Source organism: Fistularia commersonii, chromosome 7, assembly GCF_037954325.1.
Source record: "Fistularia commersonii isolate RoL2024-O1a breed Wild chromosome 7, RoL_Fcom_v1.0, whole genome shotgun sequence".
Classification (NCBI taxonomy): domain Eukaryota; kingdom Metazoa; phylum Chordata; class Actinopteri; order Syngnathiformes; family Fistulariidae; genus Fistularia; species Fistularia commersonii.
This window is the reverse complement of record NC_141290.1, coordinates 12,937,129-12,961,484: the sequence shown is the minus strand read 5'-3', so window position 1 is coordinate 12,961,484 and position 24,356 is coordinate 12,937,129. Positions and strand designations below refer to the sequence as shown.

The 24,356-nt window shown below is 39.9% G+C and overlaps 2 protein-coding genes across 5 annotated transcripts; both read right to left on the bottom strand.

Annotated features, from left to right (window-relative positions):
* Window positions 1-109: 109 nt before the first annotated feature.
* Window positions 110-11,234, bottom strand: pkp1b (plakophilin 1b). Of its 3 annotated transcripts, none has more exons than XM_086149867.1 (13): window positions 10,796-11,234; window positions 9,041-9,129; window positions 7,117-7,490; window positions 6,890-7,031; window positions 5,389-5,596; window positions 4,910-5,078; window positions 3,859-3,976; window positions 3,433-3,609; window positions 3,102-3,272; window positions 2,457-2,610; window positions 1,738-1,924; window positions 1,023-1,147; window positions 110-733 (listed from the first exon to the last, which is right to left on the bottom strand). In XM_086149867.1, exons 1-13 carry the CDS (start codon window positions 11,136-11,138, stop codon window positions 720-722), a joined length of 2,271 nt encoding a protein of 756 aa, XP_086005993.1. In that variant the 5' UTR covers window positions 11,139-11,234; the 3' UTR covers window positions 110-719. The 3 variants fall into 3 exon arrangements, with proteins under 3 accessions (XP_086005993.1, XP_086005992.1, XP_086005994.1); XM_086149866.1 differs by having other exon boundaries at window positions 1,063-1,147; window positions 10,796-11,231; XM_086149868.1 differs by lacking the exon at window positions 9,041-9,129 and having other exon boundaries at window positions 1,063-1,147; window positions 10,796-11,230.
* Window positions 11,235-11,627: 393 nt separating this feature from the next.
* smpd2b (sphingomyelin phosphodiesterase 2b) lies at window positions 11,628-22,408 on the bottom strand. Of its 2 annotated transcripts, none has more exons than XM_086149864.1 (11): window positions 21,982-22,408; window positions 20,015-20,127; window positions 19,822-19,918; window positions 16,413-16,489; window positions 15,749-15,842; window positions 14,957-15,046; window positions 14,804-14,886; window positions 14,465-14,597; window positions 13,906-14,010; window positions 13,609-13,786; window positions 11,628-13,515 (listed from the first exon to the last, which is right to left on the bottom strand). In XM_086149864.1, the coding sequence occupies exons 2-11, from the start codon at window positions 20,062-20,064 to the stop codon at window positions 13,091-13,093; spliced, it is 1,332 nt and encodes a 443-aa protein (XP_086005990.1). In that variant the 5' UTR covers window positions 20,065-20,127; window positions 21,982-22,408; the 3' UTR covers window positions 11,628-13,090. The 2 variants fall into 2 exon arrangements, with proteins under 2 accessions (XP_086005990.1, XP_086005991.1); XM_086149865.1 differs by having other exon boundaries at window positions 21,987-22,408.
* Between the last annotated feature and the right edge of the window lie 1,948 nt (window positions 22,409-24,356).

The following is a 24,356-nucleotide window of genomic DNA, read 5'->3' as shown; positions in this document are numbered from 1 at the left end:
AGATGTCTCGGAAAATACCAAAACAAAAGTCAAAAAGAAAGGAAATATTAGCCACATGTGAAATGTGTTACTCATATTCTAAATATAATGATCAAACGACAGTTATGATTGTCTTTGGTAAATTTTATTGACATGTTTGTACAAAGACATAGAGACTGATGATACACATGAAGAACACACCTAAAGTTATAAAGTATTGTCTAAACCGTTTTTTTTTTGTTTGATTTTAGGCTTCTTACTTTGACATAAACTCAGTTTAACAAGTATAACCCCTGTCCATGTATACATTTCTATCTATGCAGCGTATAAAGCAAAGAGTGAACTGAGGTACTGCAGGACATTTCAAAATGCATTGCAAATAAGACACTACAGTAGACTATCAAAGCTGAGGATCATTATTGACATCATATTCCAAATAGATGTGTCAGCTATGACCTTGGTCACTGCCTTGTTCAGGCAAGTCTCTACTCTTTTCCATCTGAACCTTTATACTATGAGCACTTACCACTGAGCCAACCCATTTCGTCTTAAATAACCCGATATACTGAAATTGCCGCAGCAAAAAAAAAAACAAAAATGAATCCTCTTTTTTTTGTCCCGAAGTAGCTACAGACGATCAGGTATGTGCTTGCAGTGAGGGATACAGCGGCACGTTGCGTTAATCGATGACTTGAGCAGACTTGTGTGCTGCGGTGGTGATGTCATTCACAAATTTGGACTTACTCATCCCTTGCTGTGGGGAAAAAACACAACATAATATAATTTTTATTTGGTCAATCTTGAAATAATTAAACAAGTTGTTTGTCTTCAGAGATGTTACTCTATACCAAGTTAATACACCTGTGTGCAAGTGAAAACAAATTTCTCCAGGCGCTAAACCTGATCTGCTGGATTCCTCGCCTGGATCTCCAGTGCATCTCATTTATCTTCATTACTCATTCCCTTAGCCTTCTATCACAGATTCTCACAAAATACCTGAATGAGGTGTGGATATTTGGGTTTGGGGAAAGAGTGACTCATACCCTCATAGGTCTTGGAACCCAGATTTTGGTAACGCCTCACCTTTTTCAGAATGTTTTGGATCTCTTTATCAGACCAGAGGCTGTAGAGGAGCAAGGCTGCAGCTTTACTGGATTTTGGGAGATATCTAACAGGAAAAAAGTTGTTTAAGGTCAGTCTGGAATTAAAAAACAAAAATCTAACCATGAACTATTAATAAATTGTAATTATTTTTAAATAAAGCCAAATACAGATTATTGAGATACATCAAAAAACCTAAATGCAAATTATGATAGATAATATTGAATTAGCCAAAACAAAAGCAATTTCCATATTACAAAAGAGCAAAAAGTATAATGAATAGATATAAAAATTAACTATAACATCAGTTTGCTTGTAAACAGCCATGACATACATATTTTATCTTTTTTTTAACTCAAAATAGATGGGTAAAGCATGTTAAATAAGCAAAATCTTCAGCTGATTCATTTGCGGTTAGGGTAAAGTAGTTTTTAGGATTGTTTTAGGATGATAGTTACTGTTCCTTGTTTATTCATGTTTAAATAGTATGTTTCTATATTGTCATTTATCTATGTATGTATTTGATTCAACAAGTTGAAGGTTAACTCAGTAGAAAAAAGTAAACCCAGTTGACCAGTGACTGTGTTCTAATGTCTCGTATGGCAGCTTCGATTTTCCTGCAAAGGCAACTGTCTATCTGTTCACACACACACCTACCTCCTTTTGCTAAGATCATTCAGTGAGTTAATCAAGTTGTGATTTAACAGGGGTGCTCCCATCTCAGGTTCCTTCATTAGCAGGATCTTGGCCGTTTGGCAGGCCATTGCCAGGGTGTCGTCAGACACGTCTTCGTCCTTGCCAGCTTGGCATACGATGTTCAGCAGCTCTGGGAGGACTTTGCGTGCTGTAATGACAAAAGGAACACAGGAGGCTCACTGGCTGGTTTAAGCTGGTAAATGATTGCTGGGATTAAAGTAACAAAACACAAAATCTGTGGTCTTTTTTTTTTTAAAAAAACAAAAACTGATCTGAAGAGGCTTGGACTTATTTTGATTTTTTTTGTCTTATATGATTAATTTTACAGAATATTTGCCATACATATAGTGATATGATAAGATTGCCATTGCCAAAAAGGAAAAAGTGTAGTGCATGTATTCATTTTATGTGTTGTTATATTTATTTATTTTTTATTTCGCCTTTCAGCATTTGAGTTGAAATGTCAGAGGACTAAGCAAAACTGAAAGCTGAACTTTCAGTGTGAATCAGAGGAGGATTTTTTTATAAATTTTCCATCGGATTAAAGGATTTGGCCTCATTCCTGAGACAGTCTCTTAAGTTTCATCATTATATAATTTCATAACGATCTGTAATTACTGTTTACACGTAAAACAAAAAGTACATTTGCAACAGTGGGTAACTTGAAATTGTCCTCTTACCGATGGAGGTCTGGAGATTTGGATTCTTGGCCAGGCTTCCGATGAGAGCTAAGGTGTTCCTTTGCACGTTGACTCTGCTCGATTTCAAAAGTGGGGTGAGAACCTGCAGGCCATTCAGTTTCTGCACAATGGTGTGGCTTAAAATGTTGGACACCTGAAAAAAGAGAGCCGTACAGACTCTTTTACAGGTGATGAAATGACATGCAGTAATATATAATAATTAAAGTAAAATAATATATATAAAAATATGAAGACTATTAGTTGTAAGCATAATTCATAGGCCCCCTCCACCCAATCATTAATTTGTTCAACTTTCTCGTGTAGTTGGACTTTTTTGAACTGCAAAGTGGAAATTGCCTCTGGTCTGATGATAAACTTAATCTTTTCTAAGTGATGTCCCAACTGATCTTCACAAGTGTTAAAGTAAGTGAATGATAGCTTAGAATTTAACATGAAATCTTATAAGTGAAAAATAATGTACTAATCCTCATTTTGATAGGAAAAATAAAAATCTTTAGAAAAGGTGCTCGACAAATTCCAATCACTGTGTCTTCCCCCTTTATGTTTTCCAATCAAAAAACATTTTAATGTGCTTATACGGGATCTTCAAAATGCGACCAGATGCATAGCAGCTTTTTTTCATACAATGCCTTCATGTGCGATGAGGTTCTGCATCGCTCCGCAACACGCCTCCTGTGTGTCCTCGAGCTGGCTTGAGCCAAGCAACGACAGATAACTCTGCAGGGTTTTGGAATGGATCAGCCAGCCGGCCCCGCTTGGCTGGGGCTCTTCGACTACTGGAAAGTCAAAGTGGTGCTGGGCAAAGAAGAAAGCATCTCATCTTATGAGCTATATTCACTATATTTTCTTCAATATGCACACATTTCACTGTGTTATGTGTATGCAATTTAATCAGACACTAATTGCTTATGCGCTCTCTGTGATTTGATCAGGTTGTGCAACTTCCTTTTCCTACCTTGTACTCCGACCCTTTACTGTGAGAATTGAAGCAGCCAATGGGGCCGGCATCCACCTGGCTGCTGCTTCGATTGACAGGTTTTGACAGTGCTGTCATCCTGCTGAACAAAGCTGGGGCCTCAGCCTCCAGCTGGAACGTCAGGTTGTGCAGGATGCACACACAGTTTTCAGTAGACTATCCGAAAAAAAAATACACATTAGTTGCAGCTTGACCCAAAGAGAACTGCCATATGTGATACTATCCAATAAATACTTTTTAGTCTTAGAATTGCGCTTCATTAAATTTCAATGGACTGCCACACCCTTGTAATTGTGACCTGAACTGAACATTTAAACAATACACCTGCTGAATGGGAAATTTGCAGATTCGTTATGACCTATTTCAGTACAAGTTTAGTACAGTTCTCAGGTACTCAGTTGATACCTTGTCATCCGGCTTGCCTCCTTCCACACACTCCTTGACATAACTCACTAAAGAGTCAATCAAACCACGGCATTTTCTCATTGCCTGTCTGTTGTTTTGCTGTGAGCTGCTCAGATTTCTGTTGAAAATCAAAAGAAGAGGGTGAATGTCAGGAATTTATACTTGATAGAGTCTCAATATATCATTTGAGAATGCACGTTTTGGGAGTTCAGCAGACAAATCTCCAAAGTTCACTGAGCAGAACTGTCCAGTGCTCCTCTCAATTCGTTCAGACTGTCATCAGCATTGTGAAAAACAGGAACATCAGGTGGTGACTGACATAGGTTAGCTGTTGCCTTTGCAGTGGATTGCAGCAAATTTGAATGTTTATTTAAATGAAGAAACAATCGCGTTTGTTTTTAGAGTAGAAACGTGTGTGTGTGTGTGTGTGTGTGTGTGTATGTGTGTGTGTGTGTGTGTGTGTATGTTGGCCATTACCTTAGTTTCCAATCACAGTCAATACAATGTTGGGTTAATTATACTTGAGTTCTGATTTGTTGGCCAATTGCAGAAATAGCAGTATTTGTTCTGTAGTGTTTGTGAATGTAAAATGTAAAATGAACAGAGTATGTATTCAATGTATATCAGTTGCTTTTTCTGTGAAAAAAACTATTGCAATGGTAAACAATTGTACAAATGCAAACAACAAGGGACTGACAGACTGATTTTTTTGGGCTGCTATTTATGAAACTATTTAGTTAAAAACAATTGTGGAATGCACTTTGTAAATCAAAAATTGATTCATGTATGATGCAAATTACGCATGTTAGTATTAGCCTTTTAGTTTGTAGACTTTGGTGTTACTGATCTGTAAGTGCAATGATGTCACACAGACTATAATGCTGAGATTTACAGTTACCCATTTACATTTTCAAATGTAATTATTTTTTCATTGACTAAATAATTAGCTATCTTAAACTATCACTCCCATCAGTTTTCATTTGGTGTAGTTAGTTATAGCGTCTTCAGTCGGGAACACAAGGCAGTTCACAAGCAGAATTTCTCTTCCCACCTAAGGCAGCCAGTGGCATTGTAAAAAACCTCAGGGTCTTGACTGCTACTGAAGATTCGGTTGGGACCAGTTGTGCAGGGCAGGATCACACACTCCATTAGAGCAGGCATTGCACTCTTCAAGAGGTCTGGCTTCAGGCTGTCTGCCGAAGACAAATTCCAAAGGAGGCCTGCGAGGGAAGACACAGATCAATGAAGAATTCAGGCAAATGCCAAATAAAAACATTGTTATCTTTCCAGCTTTCCAGCATATCCAATCAAATTCAACAGTTCTTTTACAATCTGTCACTCCAGACAATCAAAAGCCACTGTTATTATGACTGTTTTCTGAGGACTTGGTCAATTTGACATTTCAGTGTTGGCTTTGGTAACAATATTCAATTTCTGAAGACATTTTGCTTTACAACGGAGGTGGAGAATGTATATGGCGTTAGGATTTAGATAGGATTAATGTATAAGATACGCAAGTGTCACTCATACCTGTAAGTTGTTTCTGTATATTGACAGAGTCCGTATCTCTCAGCAGGGCTACGGCTTCCGTGATTCCACCGCATTGTTGGATCTCCTCCTTGTTGGCGTTGTGTTTAAAAGACAGGTTACGGAGGGCAGCAGATGTTCTCTCAGTCACCTGTAAACTGGAGCTCTTCAGGAGACGCACCAGCTTGGGGATCCCCTTTAACTTGAACACCTGTGATAAGATTGACAGCTCGAGGATTTGGGATTCTCAGTGGCTGATTGTTAGTTTATTTGTTTACCCCTTGTGTTTTCTATTGCATTATAATTCCATAAGCTTATGCTTAGCTTTGAGAAAAGACAGCGAGCCACGTAGAATGCAGTGATGGAGAACCTACTTGGCTTTGTGGAAGCTCACACTGGAACCCTCCAGTTTTTAAACTTTGACTAGTCATTACAATTATGAAAAAGGTTGACACTTCACATGTCGCCAGTATAATTTGGGGAATAATGTTAATTTTCTGTGCCAGCCATATTAGATTTTTTAACATACAATATTATAGTACCTTGTTTTTTTTCAGGGGGGAAGGGGGTGGAATCAGACAATTTGTTATGATCACTATGGTTACATGAGAGGACAGTCTCTGTGCTCCAGTCCGAAGCTCAACATCTGATTCCGATTTACTTTGCCAGTTCAAATGATAGTTTATGATGTTGATAGCCTTACACAAAAGCTTATCCCAAAAACCTGCAAGCACTATCTTATTCATCATCTATACCACTTCTATAAAGCCTATCCCAGCTGCCATTGAGCGAGAGGCGGGGTTCACCCCGGAATGGTTGCCAGTCAATCACAGGGCCACATATAGAAACAAACAACCATTCACGTCATATACAGACGTACAACCATTCACTCTAATTCACATGTCTGGCCAATTTAGGGTCTCCAATGAACCTACTGCATGATTTTGGATGAGAACTGGAGAAACAGAGGACAAGGCATATGTAAACTCCACATAGAAGGAACCCTGTGAGAAGCGAACCAGGGACCTTCTTGTTGTGAGGAGGAAGCACAATCAGCTTAACTCAGAAAAAAAGGATTTTAAAAATTGCTTGCGTGACTTCCTGGCAAATACAATAAGGCACAAATTCATGCTTTGTAAAAATCAGCATGATATTGCTACTTCAGTAATTTTTTTTTTTTTTTTAACCTAACCAAATTAAAAGCTTCAAGCACAATTTCGAACAGGTTGAGCCTCTGTGCTATCATTGCACTGAGATGGTTCCATGGAAAAGGTCTGCACTTGTTAGGAACTAGATTGTCCTGGAATTATTAACATATTTCCTGGTAAACGCCCATATCATGACTAAGAGAACATCCTGGAGTTGTCTGATGGCTTAGAGTAGTCTATCAATGCCTAAATCTGCTGCTCTTAATGCATAGTGAGCAATGTGGGAAGTGGCTGTCTATCTATTTATCGCATACAGAAAGGAGACAACAGAATTAGAAAACATCAAAATAAAGCACCTCTTCTTTTGCCTTGTCATCCATAAAGGTGGTGTGCTGGATGTAGGAAGCGCCGCAATACTGATACTTTTCATCCTCAAAAGAGAGATAATCCACTGCATCTTTCATGGTGATATCAGCAACTGCACTGGAACCATTGAAACTAAAATCAAAAAGAATAAAAACATTAAAACAATCCCTTTAAAAAAAGAATGTGAAGTGTAGAAAATGGCATTTGGATCACTCACCTTGTATCTACTTTGGTCATGCTCTTTGATAATGATTTAGATATGTTAATTTGGCTGGTTTGGTTTTGTTTGGCCATCCCTGCACCATTCTGAGTATAGACTGACTGGTTTAGAGAGTCAGATGGCATTGTTGTGAACTGGACAGGGGTCTTTTCTAGCCAGCGGTGGCCTTTAGGCAATTGGTTTTGCACAACACCAGAAGTGTTTTGCACAGATCTCTTCCAGGTTACATTGGACGTGCTCCTGCTGCTGATCAACTGACCAGCTCCCTTCGAGCCTCCTCTATGCACGCTGTGGGATGAATAGGCCCTGGCGCCGCTTCCTCCCAATGAGGAACCCCATGTTTGCTGATTGATGGCTTTCTCTTGGGTAATCTAAGGGGTAAAAGGGTGGGGTTGTAAGTTTTAAGTTTTATTATACTACTGTGAAATAGGATAAGAGTTCACAATCATAAATGGAACCCCTACTTTTCCTTTTTTTGTCATAATGTTAGCCCCTTTCTCACTACACAGCTTTGTCAGATTTTTCAATCTCCGACTTTTGAAGTCAGCATATCAGAGGCTCACTCGTTTGAGATCTACACACGTGAAATATTCTGAGGTCCAGCTGAAATCACTGTGGACTTTTTTATATCTATCAGCACTGGACTTCAGTTGTGAGAGACGGTAAACCTGAAGGTGCAACAGAGATCAATGCTGTTATGGGAAGACAGGCTTAAATTCTGAGCACTTTGTGGAAACATAAATAAACATCGAATGTGGACACTTGCCGTAAACAAGATTTTTTCATCATAACAAAGAGCTTAATCAAATAGATGTCTGTACACAACAGAAACCTCTAATTTCGGAATACATTTTCTGCATGTTTTTTTGTTATTTGTCATGTCACTTTGGAAACACGTAGACGAAATGATCTTGAAGTGCAGACAGACCTGTCTGGGACACCTCACTTGCATGACACACAGCTCAGCAGTGTGTAGTGAGTAAACCTTAATAACATGAGATGATATCGGACAATAACCTGAGATACCCATCTTAGGACTGCACTTTCTCCTGAAGGGTGAAAGCTGCAGACATCACTACTCTGTAAGGTGTGTCCTACTAACATTTCTTTCAACAGAGATCAATTTGAGACACCTCAAATGTTTATGCACACTATGATTATTTTTTCATATTTTTGTATCGAGGTTTGGCTAAACCCTTGCCAACAATAACCTCTCCATCAAGGCTTGTCAACTCTGTAACACATTGCTAACTCAAATAAAAAATGAATACCAGATGTAAGCGCTGTTCAAAAGAAAAACCGATCCATACCCATTAAGTCTGTGTCTGGATTGAGGCGACATTTGACTTGTGGAGTTTTGTGGTTTTAAGCTGTGATGTTTTTGAGGAATGTATTTTGATGGACCGTGTAATGAATCATGCTTTACGGCATACAGTTACCACATTGATTGTTTAATTCCATTGTGTTGTTTTCTATTGTTCATGTAAAAGCCCAATGAGGGACAAGAGTTAAACGTTAGCAATCACTATAAACTATAGCTAGTTTTTAGGTAGCAATATCTTTAAACTGAGGTCTATTGTGACCATGTATATGTATTTTATCTTACAGCATCGGATTCATATTCTGTTGTGTCAGATTCTGGTCCAATTACAATTCTGTTGTGTGTTTTGCATTATTATTGTAAAAGCCAAACTAGAGACAAGAGTTGGATATTAGCAAAAGTTATAAACTCTGTATGGGGCATTAGTTGCTTTTTTTGTAATGAAACTATGTATTGTATTCTATCCTGTTCTATTCTACTTTTACACCATTCTCCTTCTATAAAATCTAAAATGAAGGGAAACATGACAATGGACATTATGACTCAATCAGTCATTGAATGATTAATGGAAAAATTTGGATAGTTTTCAAAAGAACTCACAGTGTTAGAGATGCCATTCCTGAAGAAAACACTTCCATTCAACTTGTGAGACTTTGCAATGTCTATAAACACATTATCATCCAAAGGACCTAGAGAGAAAGGTTTAGTTATTAGCCATGTTCATGTCATGATAGGCTGAGAGAACAAGCTTAAAGAAAAGAGAAACAGGAAAATCAACCAGTCTTCTGCTTTACAGAAAACTCTGCACCATGCAATCAAAATGATATTACACTGCAGCAAATTTATTTGGCAATAAAAAAAGCAAAGTCTTGGGTGCAGCAAGTACAGCAGAGTGGAGGCCAGTTTAACCAGAACTGTTTGATTTTTATTTAAACGAAAAGTGAACATAATATCCTTGATTCAACCTAAAAGAGGAACATGACAATGGCCCGGGGGGGAGTTTGTGGAAACTGACCGGAGGATAGCTGAGAGCGAAGGATATGATTAAAAAAATATTAAGGTTCAGAGAGGTAAGATGTGGAAATATTGAGGTTGAGAAGTGCTGGAATGGACCAAGTGATTGTGTATCTTCAACCAAACGGGAAAATATTCTAAATCCTTTAAACTTTACCTCTGAAAAGATTACCAAGAGTTTTGGATTTAGGGGAAAAAAAAATCATGGTGCAACTCCACTTCACTCAAGTGCTGGTGTTGGTGCTTGTAAATATACATCCGAATTAAGCATTGGCACTATCTCAGCAGGAGCCTCCAAACAGGCCCCTGCATGGTAGACTCCTAAAGACCTGAGCGGGAGACACTTTGAAAAGACCAGACATGCAGCGATGCATATCCATGGCAGTGAGGAGGGCACTTCAGGCAGCAGATACCCAAGTTGGGGCTGACAGAGTTCAAACAGCAGATCCTGAAGCTTGGGATTCCTCAGAATCTACCTTCATTAAATGTTTGAATGGATACAGGTGAAAGCAAACAGAGCCCCCCCAATGCCTTGCAATTTCGATCATAATGTGTGTACGAATAATGCTTTTGTTTACTCAGGAATCTTCAGGAGAAATGCTTTGGGGGATATCTTAAGTTACTGGGCAAGACGGGACCAATTCTATTTATGTCTTTTTTTTTTTTTTTTCGCTTTTTGCTACTCCTTTCAGGGAGTTACCACAGGGAATCAACCTCCTCCACCTCACTATATTCTCTGTATCCCCTTCTGTCTCACCAACGTTTATGACCTCTTTCATTTCATCCATAAATCTATTTTTGGTCTTTCTCTTGGGCTCCTGTCAGGCAGTTCCAATCTCAACATCCTTCTACCGATAGATTCACCATCCCTCTTCTGTACATGACCAAATCACCTCTGTCTGGCTTGTCTGACCTAATCTCTGATACATCTAACAAGTGCTGTCCCGCCAATGGACTCATCCCTGATCCTGTCAATCCTTGTCAGTTTCCTAGAGAACCTCAACATCATCACTTCTGCTACCTCCAGCTCTGCTTTCGGTCTTTCCCTCAATGCCACTGTCTCTAAACCACAAAGGATTGCTAGTCTCACCACAGCCTTGTACGCCTGTCCTTTCATTCTGGCTGCTTCTCTTTTTCACACATTACCCCTGACACCTTGTCTGCACTGTTCCAACCTGCTTGCACCAACTTCTTCACCTCTTCTAAAGTATTCTGGACCATTGACCCCAAGTAATTAAAATCCTCCACTTTCTTCATCTCCACGCCATGCAACCTCATTCGTACACGTATGGCATGAAATAGTTGGAAGTATTAAGTGTTGAATAATGATAACGCTCTTACTTGATGGAGACAATGACGTGAATCCATTGCTTCCACTGGAGTGCCTGGATCTGTTTCTCTTGAGAAGCTGCACCTGCTGTAGGACGCGCTGCTGTCCGGATCGGGACTGTCCGGCGCACGGCAGAGCCAGCGACGTGTCGCCGACGTTACTGATGGAAAGGGCGGACTTGAGTGGATCGAAGCTCGTCATTTTGAGAAAAAAATAAAAATTAATCCCACCCGCTCGGTAGACGAGGCGATATCGAGACCCAACTAGCCTCGGCGTGAGAGCCCAGGCACCTGTGTGAGACAATAGAAGTGCACCTTGCCCGGCCCTGCCCTGGGCGGATGGCCGCGCCCACATGTACGCACATCTTTCCTGCACAGAAGACGTCTTGGCGGAACACTCGTTAGAATTCCGCTGCACATCTGCACGCAACTGTCTCTATGATTCACACTCACTGACTCATTTTAGACACTATGAGACTTTGACTCAAGGGATGCTTTGCTCTTCTAGTCAGTCGGGAGACTTAAGCTTAAGTTTCCCAAGATCTAGGATGATCTTGGATCATCCAAGATCTTGGATGAAGATCTAGATCCAAATCCAACGAGGACTCTGATTGTGAGATAGGCTTTATAGATAGTGCTTCCGATCTGAATATTGACGTGTGATCAGAGATGGAACGAGTGCTCCTATTCAAACTTTCCGTATCGGACGCTGTCTGCAACCAGTCCTGGTCTATTATCGTCCATTCGCTCCGACGCTGCTCAATCACCCCATCCAGTGGCGAAAGACAAACTGTGCCACTGCCGACGGGTACTGAAATCACAATCAACCACAATATCCAAACAATTCAGAAGTAAGAATTCTTTATTGCTTCCATGATTTATACGATCAGTTTTCGGTGAGAATGAACATAAAGGATAATCTGTTGTGTGAATCTTGATTAAATTAATAACAATAATGTGATATTATTTTTCCAAAAAATGGCCATAAAATTATCTCTATATATTAATTTTTTTGAATAAATGTTAAATTTTTTGAACGACTTGGGTTAGTATCACAGTTTTCAGTGTCAGTATGCTACAAAGAGTGATTTCCTACAAACGGGGTAATTGTCAATTACGTCAACTAAGTGCACAGCACACTAAAGATTTATCAAGCATTTATTCTTTAATCATTTCTGACTAGTTATGAATGTGATTAATATGATCAAATCAACTAAGAGTGCACGTAACACAGTTTCAAATGCCCCCTCTGCTTTACTTTAACTGGAATCAAGGACGTCAACTAGGATTTGTCTCTTTTGCATTAAAATATCCAGCACAAGATACTCATTGTAGAAAATGAAAAGCTTTTCCCTTATTGTAAACTACACTTAAATCTCTCTATGCTTGTATGAGGACTACAGACAGGCAGCTTGTGGAATTCTGCATGCAAAACAGATATCTGGGAGTAAAAGATATCTATAAAATAGACTGATATTTGAGGTGTATTTAAATAATGCAATGTCCATAACATTTTAAACATGTAATACTGTTGGACAGGTTCAACTCCTGTGTTTGAAAAGAAAATATGATTGACATTAAAACCGTACATAACGACAACAAAAGATGTACATGAAAAGATAATAGGATGTATGGATGCAAACATTGTGTGGAAGCAAACATTTGGAAGAAGAAGGTGATGGATTTGTGTTAAGTCAACAACAATACTTCAAGACAAGTGTGGGCCCACTATGTGGTGACACTGACACTCATGGGCTACATTCATTGTCTAGACAAAGTTGGTGTCAAGAGGGCTGCCTCATGGAAACGAATGTACAGTGACTGTGTAAAGCCGGAGCTGATATATCCATGAAAGTCAAATGCTGGCAGGTATAAATGTGAAGCTGACTGGCAGAGCAGTCTGGACATGTGTTGTGGACTAATCTCAGCAGCAAATTCCATTCATTTGAAATTAAACATGCAACAGATATGACTGGTCCCACTGAAACTACTGGTGGGTGGAATGAATGCTGAATCTGAGACCTTGAAAACAGCCATATTTATGACCAGTAAATACAGCTAGAACTGTCCCACTATGTAAAAAGTCATGACATTTAATAGGTGCATAATGAAATCTAGGTGTCACAAGAGGTTAAAGACAATAATATAAAAATATCAATGCATGTGTCCTGCACTACATCCTTCAAACTCCTTCATTCTGCAACACAAATTCTCAAAAGCATCTCACACATTCAGACCTTCTAACCTCCATTCTGAGGCTGAACTGCCCTTTTCAATAAATCTCCATGAATCCAGATGGTTCCTGGATTACTCCTCAAGATCTAAGGCACTGTGCTCCTCACCCTCTGGGGTTTTCCTCAGTGTGTTTTGGGGCTGTGCCAGAGGAAATCCCCTGAGCTTCTCCTGCAGACCACCCATAGCCAACCTCATCTGATCTTCTGCCCCTTGCAGAGACTTCACTTCCGTTGTACAGAAGATATAAAGAAGAGAAGTGGTCAGCAGGATGGCAAAACACAGCACAGCTAGTAGGTAGAAGGAGATTCGTGGGAAAGGTTGCTCTGCTCCCAGAGCCAACCAGGGCACTGCTGCAATGGCCAGCTCCAACAGCAACAATGCCAGCCCCATCACTGCAGTGCGTGTGGCTGTGTAGCGCATTCTCTCAGCACAGTGGAGGCCAACCTTGACTTCTGTGCGAGCTTCTGTCAAAATATCGACCAACTCTGCAATCTTGCCTGTAGACATAAAGTTAGAAGTCTTAAAAGCTGGTCATCCGCCGAATCGCAAATGTGTACCCCAACTCCACAGTGAGGTATTGCAAAAAATACCTTTAGCACAGTCCTCATCCTCTGACTGGCTATATATTACAATCTCAGCTGGACCGTGTAGATGAAGCTTTATTTCAGCTGTCAGTGCCTCATGGTCAGAGTATGGAAAAGGATGGTTGGGGACGGAGCCTTTGGTGGTGTACATGAAATCACAACAAATATCTGCTTTGGAAGAACCCTGAAAAAGAAATGTGATTTTAATGTGACACATGAACAAATTTCTGAAGAGTCCAAAATCAGGCATGAAATAAGATGTGATCAAAATATACCATGTGTGATGAATATGTTTTCACCTACCTTGAACAGGATGTAGTCAATTCGGATTCCCTTCTCAAAGGGCACAATTTCTTTTTTATTAATAAAAGGGTTGTCTGCTATTAAAGTCATACCATCTTCACAGCCCTGCAAAAGAGAAAAAGGATACATTAATCAAAGAAAAACTATTACAATGATTTTGCATGACAGCTTGAGTTGAAATCACAGGGTTAAATTTACAAGTCCCATCGTAAATTCACTTGCATGTCCTGTCCACATTGCCAAAAAGATTTCATCATTCTTCATCCCAGGCTTACAAAAAGTTTGCTTGTAGAGAGCTCAGACAGGCAGGACACGTTAACATTTGAAAATGTAGAGAAGGTCATAAAACTTTGTGATTGTTGCATGGCCAAGGCTATACTTCTCTATGAAGGTTCATCAAAGTCAGCCTAAAGGTTTCTGCTTAATTGTGGAAACAGTCAGTTATAGGACAAGTCGATAAATATAAAACTGATTCAAGAGTTAACATTTATTTTTAACCGACTTTCTGAAAATCATTTTACATTAGTCAATGTTCAACCCAGACAGATTGACTACCTACATCAAATTTGGCAGTTTCAGTAAACGAGTCTCGCAGTCCAGTGTAAGCCCTCAGGAGTCTGCAGCCCAGGTCCTGGGGGTGCATGTTAAGGTCGCCACCTAAAATCACCATGTCTGCTCCAGCAGAGGTGTGGCTGACAGGCCAGGGGGAAAGGGGGAATCACAAATCAATACACAAGATGGACTAAACCATGTCAGATCATGGTTCAATAAAAAAAAAAAAAAATGATCCAGATGTGGAGCCTTGTTAAATTATTCCCTTATTCCAAATTCAACAAGTGAGACAAAACGGAGAATAATACAGAAATAGTTACGTAAAAAGAAAGCAAAGATCCACTACCGGACAAACTGCTGCAGCTCCCAGGCCTGAACCACCCGGTGAGGCAGGTAAGAGTCCCTCTCTCTGCAGTATTCTGCATGCAGCTACAATCAATACACATCCATCAGTGCCTTAGACAACATGAAGAAAATCCAACAATGCCAGGAAACCTACATGAGTGACATAAACATTTGCTCGTAGCTTCCCAAAGTTTATGACAGCCAAACCCACAGCTTTCCCTCCAAACCAATCTCCATGGTGAGCCTAGATTTGCAATGAGAGAACAAGAATAAGAAACAAGAAGAAATTGAACAAAGGCTCCTTCTATTCTATTTTTAAGAGTCTCTTTTCTCCATTTAAATATTCTCAATGTGTCTGTCTTATGCAAAACTTCAAGGTTTGTAAGCACTGCACAATTCAAAGTACAGGAAAAGTTGAAGAGGTAAATGGAGGAATCAAAGAGGTAGTGTTCTTAATATAGCATCAAAAATATATTTTGACTGTGCTCTTTAAATTGTCTAGATGGAAATGTTTTGATGGTAAATGTGGATACAATATACCTGATCTTTTCATTCCACATATTCCTTCTTTTCAAAATATATGCAGCATTGTTCAAATAAAAATTGTGAGTTTCAGTTAACTTGTTTGTTTACTCGGAGTAATTATAGCTGAAATTGCAATATAGCAAAATATTACTTGCAAACTTTAGGATATACAGATGTGGATTTCAGGTTTGCTGCAAATTATATTCTTCGGCCATTAGGAAAAGCGAATACATCAATTGATTTTCAGTGAAAAGGAATGGAAATGTATCACATTTGTCAACCTGTCAGTAACTTCATTATTTTATCTCATTCAGCTCTGCTGGTAAGTACTAGGTATATTGCTGAGAAGCCCCCCTATTGTACTGAGGAAATATGACTGTTAGAAAAAAATATATATTCTTTTTTTTCCCCACACACTTACCATGTATGGATATCCATTCAGCGAGTAGCGATAAAGAAATGTATCTTGGATTCTGTGTTTGGAAAAAATAGCCAGTCCACTGCCTATGACTCCACTGAGTAGCGAGGGAGAAAATTATTAGCACAAGCTTCACTCTGAAGACCCACACACACACACACACACACACACACACACACACACACACACACACACACACACACACACACACACACACACACACACACACACACACACACACACACACACACACACACACACACACACACACACACACACACACACACACACACACACAAAACTAGTCACTTCTCTGGTTTCATTTCAAAACAGCCTTATCACTGAGATGTGATTCTGTCTCCATTAGATCTGATATTTCTTTGAGCTACAGAGGGGATTAGAAAGACACATTTTTCCTTGGAAAAATGTCTGGTGCCTCTGTATGGAGGTTAAGACAGAATTAAGCTGACAAACACTGCTAATCTTTTAGGTCCTACCCCGACTTAAATTTAATTTCACTGAGGGATCTATGCCATAAAATTGCCCCAGTGCTTTGCCAGCCCTTTGACATCAAACTAAGGAATTTTAATCAGAGGTGAATGAAATCCAAGAAAAAGAGGGAAGACTAAAATACCCCAAAGTGCACTGCTAGAAATGAAAAGACTACCTTTTGAAGTAATGTGAGTGAGGATGACTGAAGGCAAGTTTCTTTTTCAAGGAGAGATAGTCTTTTTCACTCCACACCTGGAGAAAGGGAAAAGATGAACATGACATTTAGGAAAATAAATCAAACACATTTCTTAGTATTCCTCATCTTTAAAATGTGCAGTTGTCAAATTACTGGGGAGCATAAAAAATGACAAATACTTTAGGCATTTAACAATATGTACTTTAATGCAGCCTCAGGGCCGCACGGGCCAGTGTCTCCCTGAGCCAGTCCCAAGCCCAGATAGATGCAGAGAGTTGCGTCAGGAAGGGCATCCAGTGTAAAACTTTTGCCAAAACCAAACATGAATCAAACCTAATAATATCATATTGGATTGATTGAGGCCTGGGTTAGCAACGACTGCATTGGTACTGATGACCTACAGCAGGGGTGAGCAAACTTTTAAGCTCAGGGGCCGCATTGACTTTTAAAATTTGACAGCCAGGCCGGGTCAGCACAAGATACGATACATATAGAAAAAAATCAAATAAAACGCATTTGCTAACAGTACATATAAGACTCGTCTGACATTTGTCTGAACATTGTCTAACATTTGCTTTGAAAAGAAAACCAGATTGGTGTTGTAGGCTCTGATGTTTCCTAGCATTTCATGCACAAACCAGTTTTGTAGACCTAGAAAAAGCATGTGACAGGGTGCCATGAGAGGAGCTCTGGTACTGTATGAGGAAGTCTGGGGTGGCAGAGAAGTATGTTAGACTGGTGCAGGACATGTATGCTAGCGGTGAGACAGTGGTGCGGTGTGCTGTAGGGATAACAGAAAAGTTCAAGGTGGAGGTGGGACTCCATCAGGGAACAGGAATGAGCCCCTTCTTGTTTGCAGAGGTGATGGGCAGGCTGACAGACGAGGTTAGACAGGAATCTCCATGGACAATGATCTTTGCAGATGACAATGTGATCTGTAGTGAGAGCAGAAAACAGGTAGAGGAAAATCTATAGAGTTGGAGGTATGCGCTGGAGAGGAGAGGAATGAATGTTAGTCGCAGCAAGACAGAATATATGTGTATGAATGAGAGGAACTTGGGTGGAACAATGAGGCTACGGGGATGAAGATTAAGAAGTTGGAGGATTTCAGGTACTCAGGGTCATCAGTCCAGAGCAACGGAGAGTGTGGAAAAGAGGTGTAGAGACGGGTTCAAGCAGGTTGGAATGGGTGGAGAAAAGTGTCAGGGGTACTATGTGATAGAAGACTATCGAAAAGAATGAAAGGAAAGGTGTACAAGACAGTGGTGAGACCGGTGATACTGTATGGCCTAGAAACAGTTACAATGACCAAAAGACAGGAGGCAGAGCTAGAGGTCGCAGAGATGAAGATGTTGAGGTTCTTTCTGGGAGTGACCAGGATGGATAGGATCAGGAATGAGTCTATCAGAGGAACAGCACATGTTAAATGTTTTGGAGAGAACGTAAGACCAGCCAGACTGAGACTGGTCATTTACAGAGGAGGGATAGTGAATATATCGGTAGACGGATGCTGGAATACGAGCTGCCAGGCAGGAGGTCTCAAGGAAGACCAAAGAGAAGATTTATGGAAATAGATGAGATGAGAACAACTTTATTCATCCCGAAGGAAATTGTTGTGCCAGAGTTTCAAAATAGTGAGAGAATATGAAGGTAGTTGGTGTGAGAGAGGAGGATACAGAGACTAGAGTAAGATGAATAAAGGGAACAGCTGAAAGGAAAAGAGGATTTAACAATATGCACTTTATTCCTTCATTGCTTATATTATACTCTGAATATTATATACACGAGAACTTTTTGCGTCTCTCAAGGAGGAAAAAATAAAACACCTCATACATTCAGAACAGGATGACAGACACACACACACACACACACACACACACACACACACACACACACACACACACACACACACACACACACACACACACACACACACACACACACACACACACACACACACACACACACACACACACACACACTTTGACTTTGACTGTAGATATTAGGCATGTTGAGAGCAAATGCCTTTAGTCATCCCCTTCTCTGTCTCACACCTAAAGATTAATTGACAACTGAAGCAACCTTCAGTCATTCATTTACAAAGAGAGGTGATGATGACAGGATTCAAGACACTTCAACAGAGACAAATGCTGCCAGAGCGACATTTATTTTTATTCTTTTTATGTCATACAGTAAACTTAACGCATATTGGAAAGACGTATTTCTAACATTGACTGAGGCTGGTAGAAATGTCTGTGAGTCTGATCCACTTACTGCAATCTTTGGAGCAACTGGTTTCTTATCTTTTGCCAGTAAGTATGAAAAATGGCTGCATTATTTGGAGGCGTAATGGCAGTTAATGCTGCGTTTGAGGAAAAAAAAAGAAGGCATACTAGTGAATAATTTGTGGATGGGGGAAATGCAAAACAGATGAGAACTGGGGAGACTGGGATTTTCTGATGAGGAGAGAGACGATGTGTTTGACAAGAACTGACACTCCGAATTGACATGTTCTCAGATGGACAACAATATTTGATGAAAAGCACTCTTCCTACTCCATGTATATAATGCATTTTTTTTCTTTTCATTACTTAGTTTACATTTGAAGACAACTATTTTGCATTTAACGCCAAATGATTGAGACCATTTTTCATCCCAGTGATGTCTGATGTATGTGAAATTTAACTCTTTTGGCCTGACTTACCAAAATGCACCTGAAAGAAATGCATGATTGAAAAAGAAAAAAAAACAACAAAAGAGCGCATTAAATAATGATCAGTGAAAACACTAACACTACAACATTTAATAACCTTTGCCAAAATGCTAATTTATATGCGTATTGTTGCTCTGCCAAAGTTTTGGGATATGAGCTAAGAAATTTGGAAGATTCAATTTTACTGCTACTGGCACAGCAAATTTCAATTCTTTCTTCTAAAAATCCCAACCTGATTCATGATTGTTCTTAAAGAATGGTTTGGAGTGATACTTTATCATACATCAAAATAGAGGAAACGTAGGGGTGTGTAGTGTCTGTTTTGTTACGGTCATGTCACTCAGAGAAAAAAAAACAAATAAATGCAGTGTAAAAGTAGTAACGATTATCTGATAAAATGAAAAAATAAAATTAAATGTGCCTTTTATTGCTCTGTATGTACACACACACACACACACACACACACACACACACACACACACACACACACACACACACACACACACACACACACACACACACACACACACACACACACACACACACACACACACACACACACACACACACACACACACACACACACACACACACACACCGGTGTTTTTTTGTGTTTTACCCAGTTGAGAACTGATAAAGGCTGTCTGAATCATATATTTGAAAGAAGCTGCCCACCTCTTGAAGTAACACAACATCATGCTCTTCCCTGCACAACATGTCTCCAATCATGGCATAGCGCTGAGCACAATGTTTGCTGAGATATCGGATCCCCCTGACAAGAAATGGAGGAGGAACAGTCAATGCTTTCTTACGTGTGTGATGCAACACACAAAAAAAGTATGTAGGAAGAATTGTCACAGTTACTGACCAGCAGTTGAGAGAGAAGACCCGCACGCTGACCGAGTGTGTGTTAGCCATGCTGACAGGTCAGTGGATCAGTAGATGTGATGGGAGTATAAGATCAGGGATGAGAGCAGTATTCTAGTACAACAAATCAAAGTGATTAGGACTTATTCCTGTTGTTAAATGATCTAAAAAGGATATTCAGTAAACATACAAAAGTACTGTAATGGTAATATAAAAATGGAAAACAATGACATCCATATGGGTACCTTGTAGGTAAACATGTGACATATGTACATGACTACAAGAAACACACATTGCATGTGACAGAAAGACTGCGGGAAGGAAACTGCAGAAATGCAAATCAAAAATTGCACAGCTTGCACCAAAATTGCTAATTAAGCAAATTGCAAAACATCAATGATTTGCATTCTTGACTATAACCAGTTTTAAGGACTTTGACCTTTGAACTAATAGCCAGAGACAACTTTCTTTTGAAATGCCTTTCGATAACATGCAATTAATAGAAAAGGAAGCAAACTGTTGTAAAATTTATGTAATGTGGGTTATTTTGTGGTTGCCATGAGTGATTCACTCATTAGGCATTCGAAAATTAGTGGAGTATTTCACAAGTGGCTAATAACGTACAGTTACTCACCAGAATGGCAAGGCTACCTGACAAAGAAAATAACTAATGTCAGACCAAGTCTGATTGATTAAAATTGAATGATCTAGTTTGTTTATGACATAGTAGCCATATATTTTCCTATGTGTTTCTCTAATGTATTACTTCGATTGAGAGTTGTTTGAAGAAAGACATAAAATTAAAAAAAAAGGTCTGATCTACACTGTAGGAATGTAAGGTTCCTTGCCATTGACGGACAGTGTTTGCTCAGTAGGTTGTTTTTCCTAAAAGGAGACAAAGTAATTGACACGGGTGCATTCATTTGTGTCTCCTGAGAGTTCAACAATACACAGGGCCCCAGTACAGACTGCTGACTTAGCTTCATGGGGAGAAAGAGAGGGAGGCATGAAAACAGGTTTTAGAAGTTACTTAGAATATGCGCCTTTGCAATATATTAAGAATTACACTGAAAATCATCAATCATGTAATCGTCATAATTTTCAGGAAATTCTAATAAACAATTGCATACTTGCATACAAAGATCACTAAAAAGAAATTCTTTGTTTTTAATAAAACATGCACTCATTAGCTTAGCAAATTCACTTTGGTGATTCCAAAGTCATGAGAATATTTAGTTGCATTAAAAAAAAATACAAAAATAAACCTGCAAATCATCCATTAAATATCATTAAGATGTTGCTTAAAATCAGCAGTTCAATACTTTAAAGTAGACAGACTATTAGGAAATGAAAACAACAACAAAACATTATGGAATTAGTAACACACACCAAGAAAGCAACTGTCGAAGTGCCATTGGTGAGGATATTCTAAAGTAAATTCAATTTTGTGAATGATAGTTCCATTACGAAGACACAAATAATATTCATACATACATTACACACGCACACACAATTGTTTGTATAAAAAGACAGTACACTTTGTTTCAAAGAATCTTTGTCATTTAAACTAGGATACAAGTGATAAGGAAATTAGCAGGAGGGATGTGCTGATGCCAGCCAACAAAACCACAACTGCATTTAGAAATAAAACAGAGGTGAGGGCCAAAACTTAAAAATTGCATTAAACGCAGTCCAGAACAGTCACATGAGACGGCTCATGTCCCGACTGGGCAACAATGACTTAAGAAGACGGATGAGTTTCAAGAGTGGAGCTTCTACGGTTTCACCTTAATTCGTTAACATTAGCGGATACATCTGTTGAACTACACATAATTATGCCTCATAACAAGGTAATGTGGCTAGTACAACAGCTGCTAGTTAGCGAGGTAGCCTTCAGTCTTCAGTCTACGATAATGACTGTTTGGCCCAACTTCTCAAATTGAATATTAATTTGCTTTAATTGCTCACCTTACCCCCTTGTTGACGGGAGCCCAAGTAAAATGTGTCCACTTGCTGCCGCAGCGGTAAGTTACGAATTGTGGAACCGCACCACTTCCTGTTTGCCCGAGCTAGCTCTGGCCGTTTTTCCAGACAGTGTCGGCCGTGACAACCACGGTAAACTGTTCGGAAGCCTATGAGACGCCGGCCGGCTTCGGAGTGTTAAGCTAGGCTACATTTACGAGCTTTCACCGACCGGCGTCAAAACTCCAGCTTGGATGAAGAAAATAACGTTCACATCCCGGTCGTCCACTTCCGCTCAAAATAAAGCGATAAATTACCCCCCTGCTTAAAAATATACGACACTAGAACTAAACTCGTTGCTGTATATAAAATGTGCGGAATAGTATCTGGCAGGGCGATATGATAAAGTTCTGATTTAAATAGGCAAACGTTGTAATCCAATCCTTTATTTTGAGACGTAATCGGCGCAAACGTAATGGCAGTTTCCGGATTCATTCAAACTCAGTGGAATGCTGGGAAGTGAAGTTGACTTTTGCTTTTTTCAGATTTGTTGAGGAATATCATTGCCGTTTCGGAATGGCACTTGACAGGGGTCCCGTTATGAAAAGGAAAATACGAGTTTCAATATCTCTGATAAATTACAGACAAACTTTTCTTCCGGCTTACTTTGAAGTACAGTATAATTTTTTTTCCCATCCCCACCAAAGACAGATACTTTTCCGAAGCAGACATGATGACTTGACCCGACAGAAAACACCATCGATGACCCCAGCACATCAAATTTTCTGGAGAGCAATATTATTAAGACCCAGGTATATGATCAGTTTGACTGAATACAGCTATCATTTTTCTTATCAACAAATTAATTTATTCCTACAAAATGTCAAGCTAAATTCGTCATTTTGCCCTTGCGATGAGATGGCAGCGCATGCAAGATGCGAGGCGCAGCGTCTCTTCAGACTTTGCAAAATATATGTTATTTCTACTCTGTTCATGTCTGTTCAGAACAGCTTCTATCTAACACCCTACACCAGACAGCAGCTTTTGGATATCAGATTACAAACATCTGACAGTTTTGTCAGCAACCTTCGTCTCATCACTGAGTTAAGAAGATCTCCCGACACTCCGAAGGCTACCAAGCTGCGCCGAAGCCCTCACAGGCAGCACCGAGAGCGTAAACAAAGGCGCGGTAAGCGTGGAGCACTGAGAGCCAACTTACAACGAATGCCCCACCGGCTCTCCCTTCTCAGCATTTTCCTTGCTAATGTGCGTCCTTTGGCAAACAAAATGGATGAGTAACATTGTCAGATTACCAACCACAAAAGAATCATGGACTGTAACATCATGATATTCACTGAATTATGGCTAAATGACGGAATACCCGACACCGCAATCAAACTAGTCGAGCACCACAGTCTCCATGTGGCTAGAACAGCAGACGACTCCAGTAAGACCAGGGGCGGAGGTCTGAGTATTTATGTCAAAGCTTGGTGCACGAACTCTGCCAGTGTTGGAAGACACTGCTCAGCTAACCTAGAGTTTCTCATGTTTAAATGTAAACCATTTTATCTGCTATGGGAGTTTACTTCCACAATTATAACAGCTGCTTATGTATCACCCTATGCCAACGCCAAGTTTGCCATGGCAGAACTTCACACAACCATCAGCAAACAACAGACTGCACAACCAGGGGCTGCATTTATTGTAGCGGGCAACTTAAGCCACTCCAACCTAAGGACAGTTATTCCTAAATTTCACTAGCATGTCTCCTGCCACGCTAGAGGGACAAAACCCTTGACCATGTCTACACCAACATCCCTGGAGCCAACAAGGCTCCCTCCCTCACCCAGATCTGTGAGGGAGGGGTTTGGAGCCTTGAGGTTTTTTTTTACAAATGGGTCCGTTGAGCCTCTCAGCTCTAACACGAGCCTCACCTTTTCTTGTCTGTGGCCCAGGTTGACAGACTTCAGTTGCAGCTGGAGTATGCTTTTCCTAAAAAGGTCTATGGGAGAGCCTTGCTGGTTTGATTCTAATGCTGGCCAATCCAAGGTGATCTTTCAACCTCTTTAGGAGCCAGCTCTTATTCCTTGACCCATCTTGCCTACCATCAATCAGAACCACCTCAAAGGCTGCTGTAAAGATGATGGGAGGGATTGGGAAGCACATTGTGATGCCTTTCTTAAGCTGATGCCAGCTAGTGGTTGTTTCCTGTGTGGTGTAGCAAACTTGAAAATTGCTGTTTTATACCAGCCCCTTGATACAGGTTGGAATGTGGAAAAACTCAAGGGCAAAGGTGATAAGCTGGTGGGGGACAGAACCATTGGCATTTTCTAGATCCAGACAGACGACATGCAGGTCGGACGCTTGGCTGTCTGAATCTG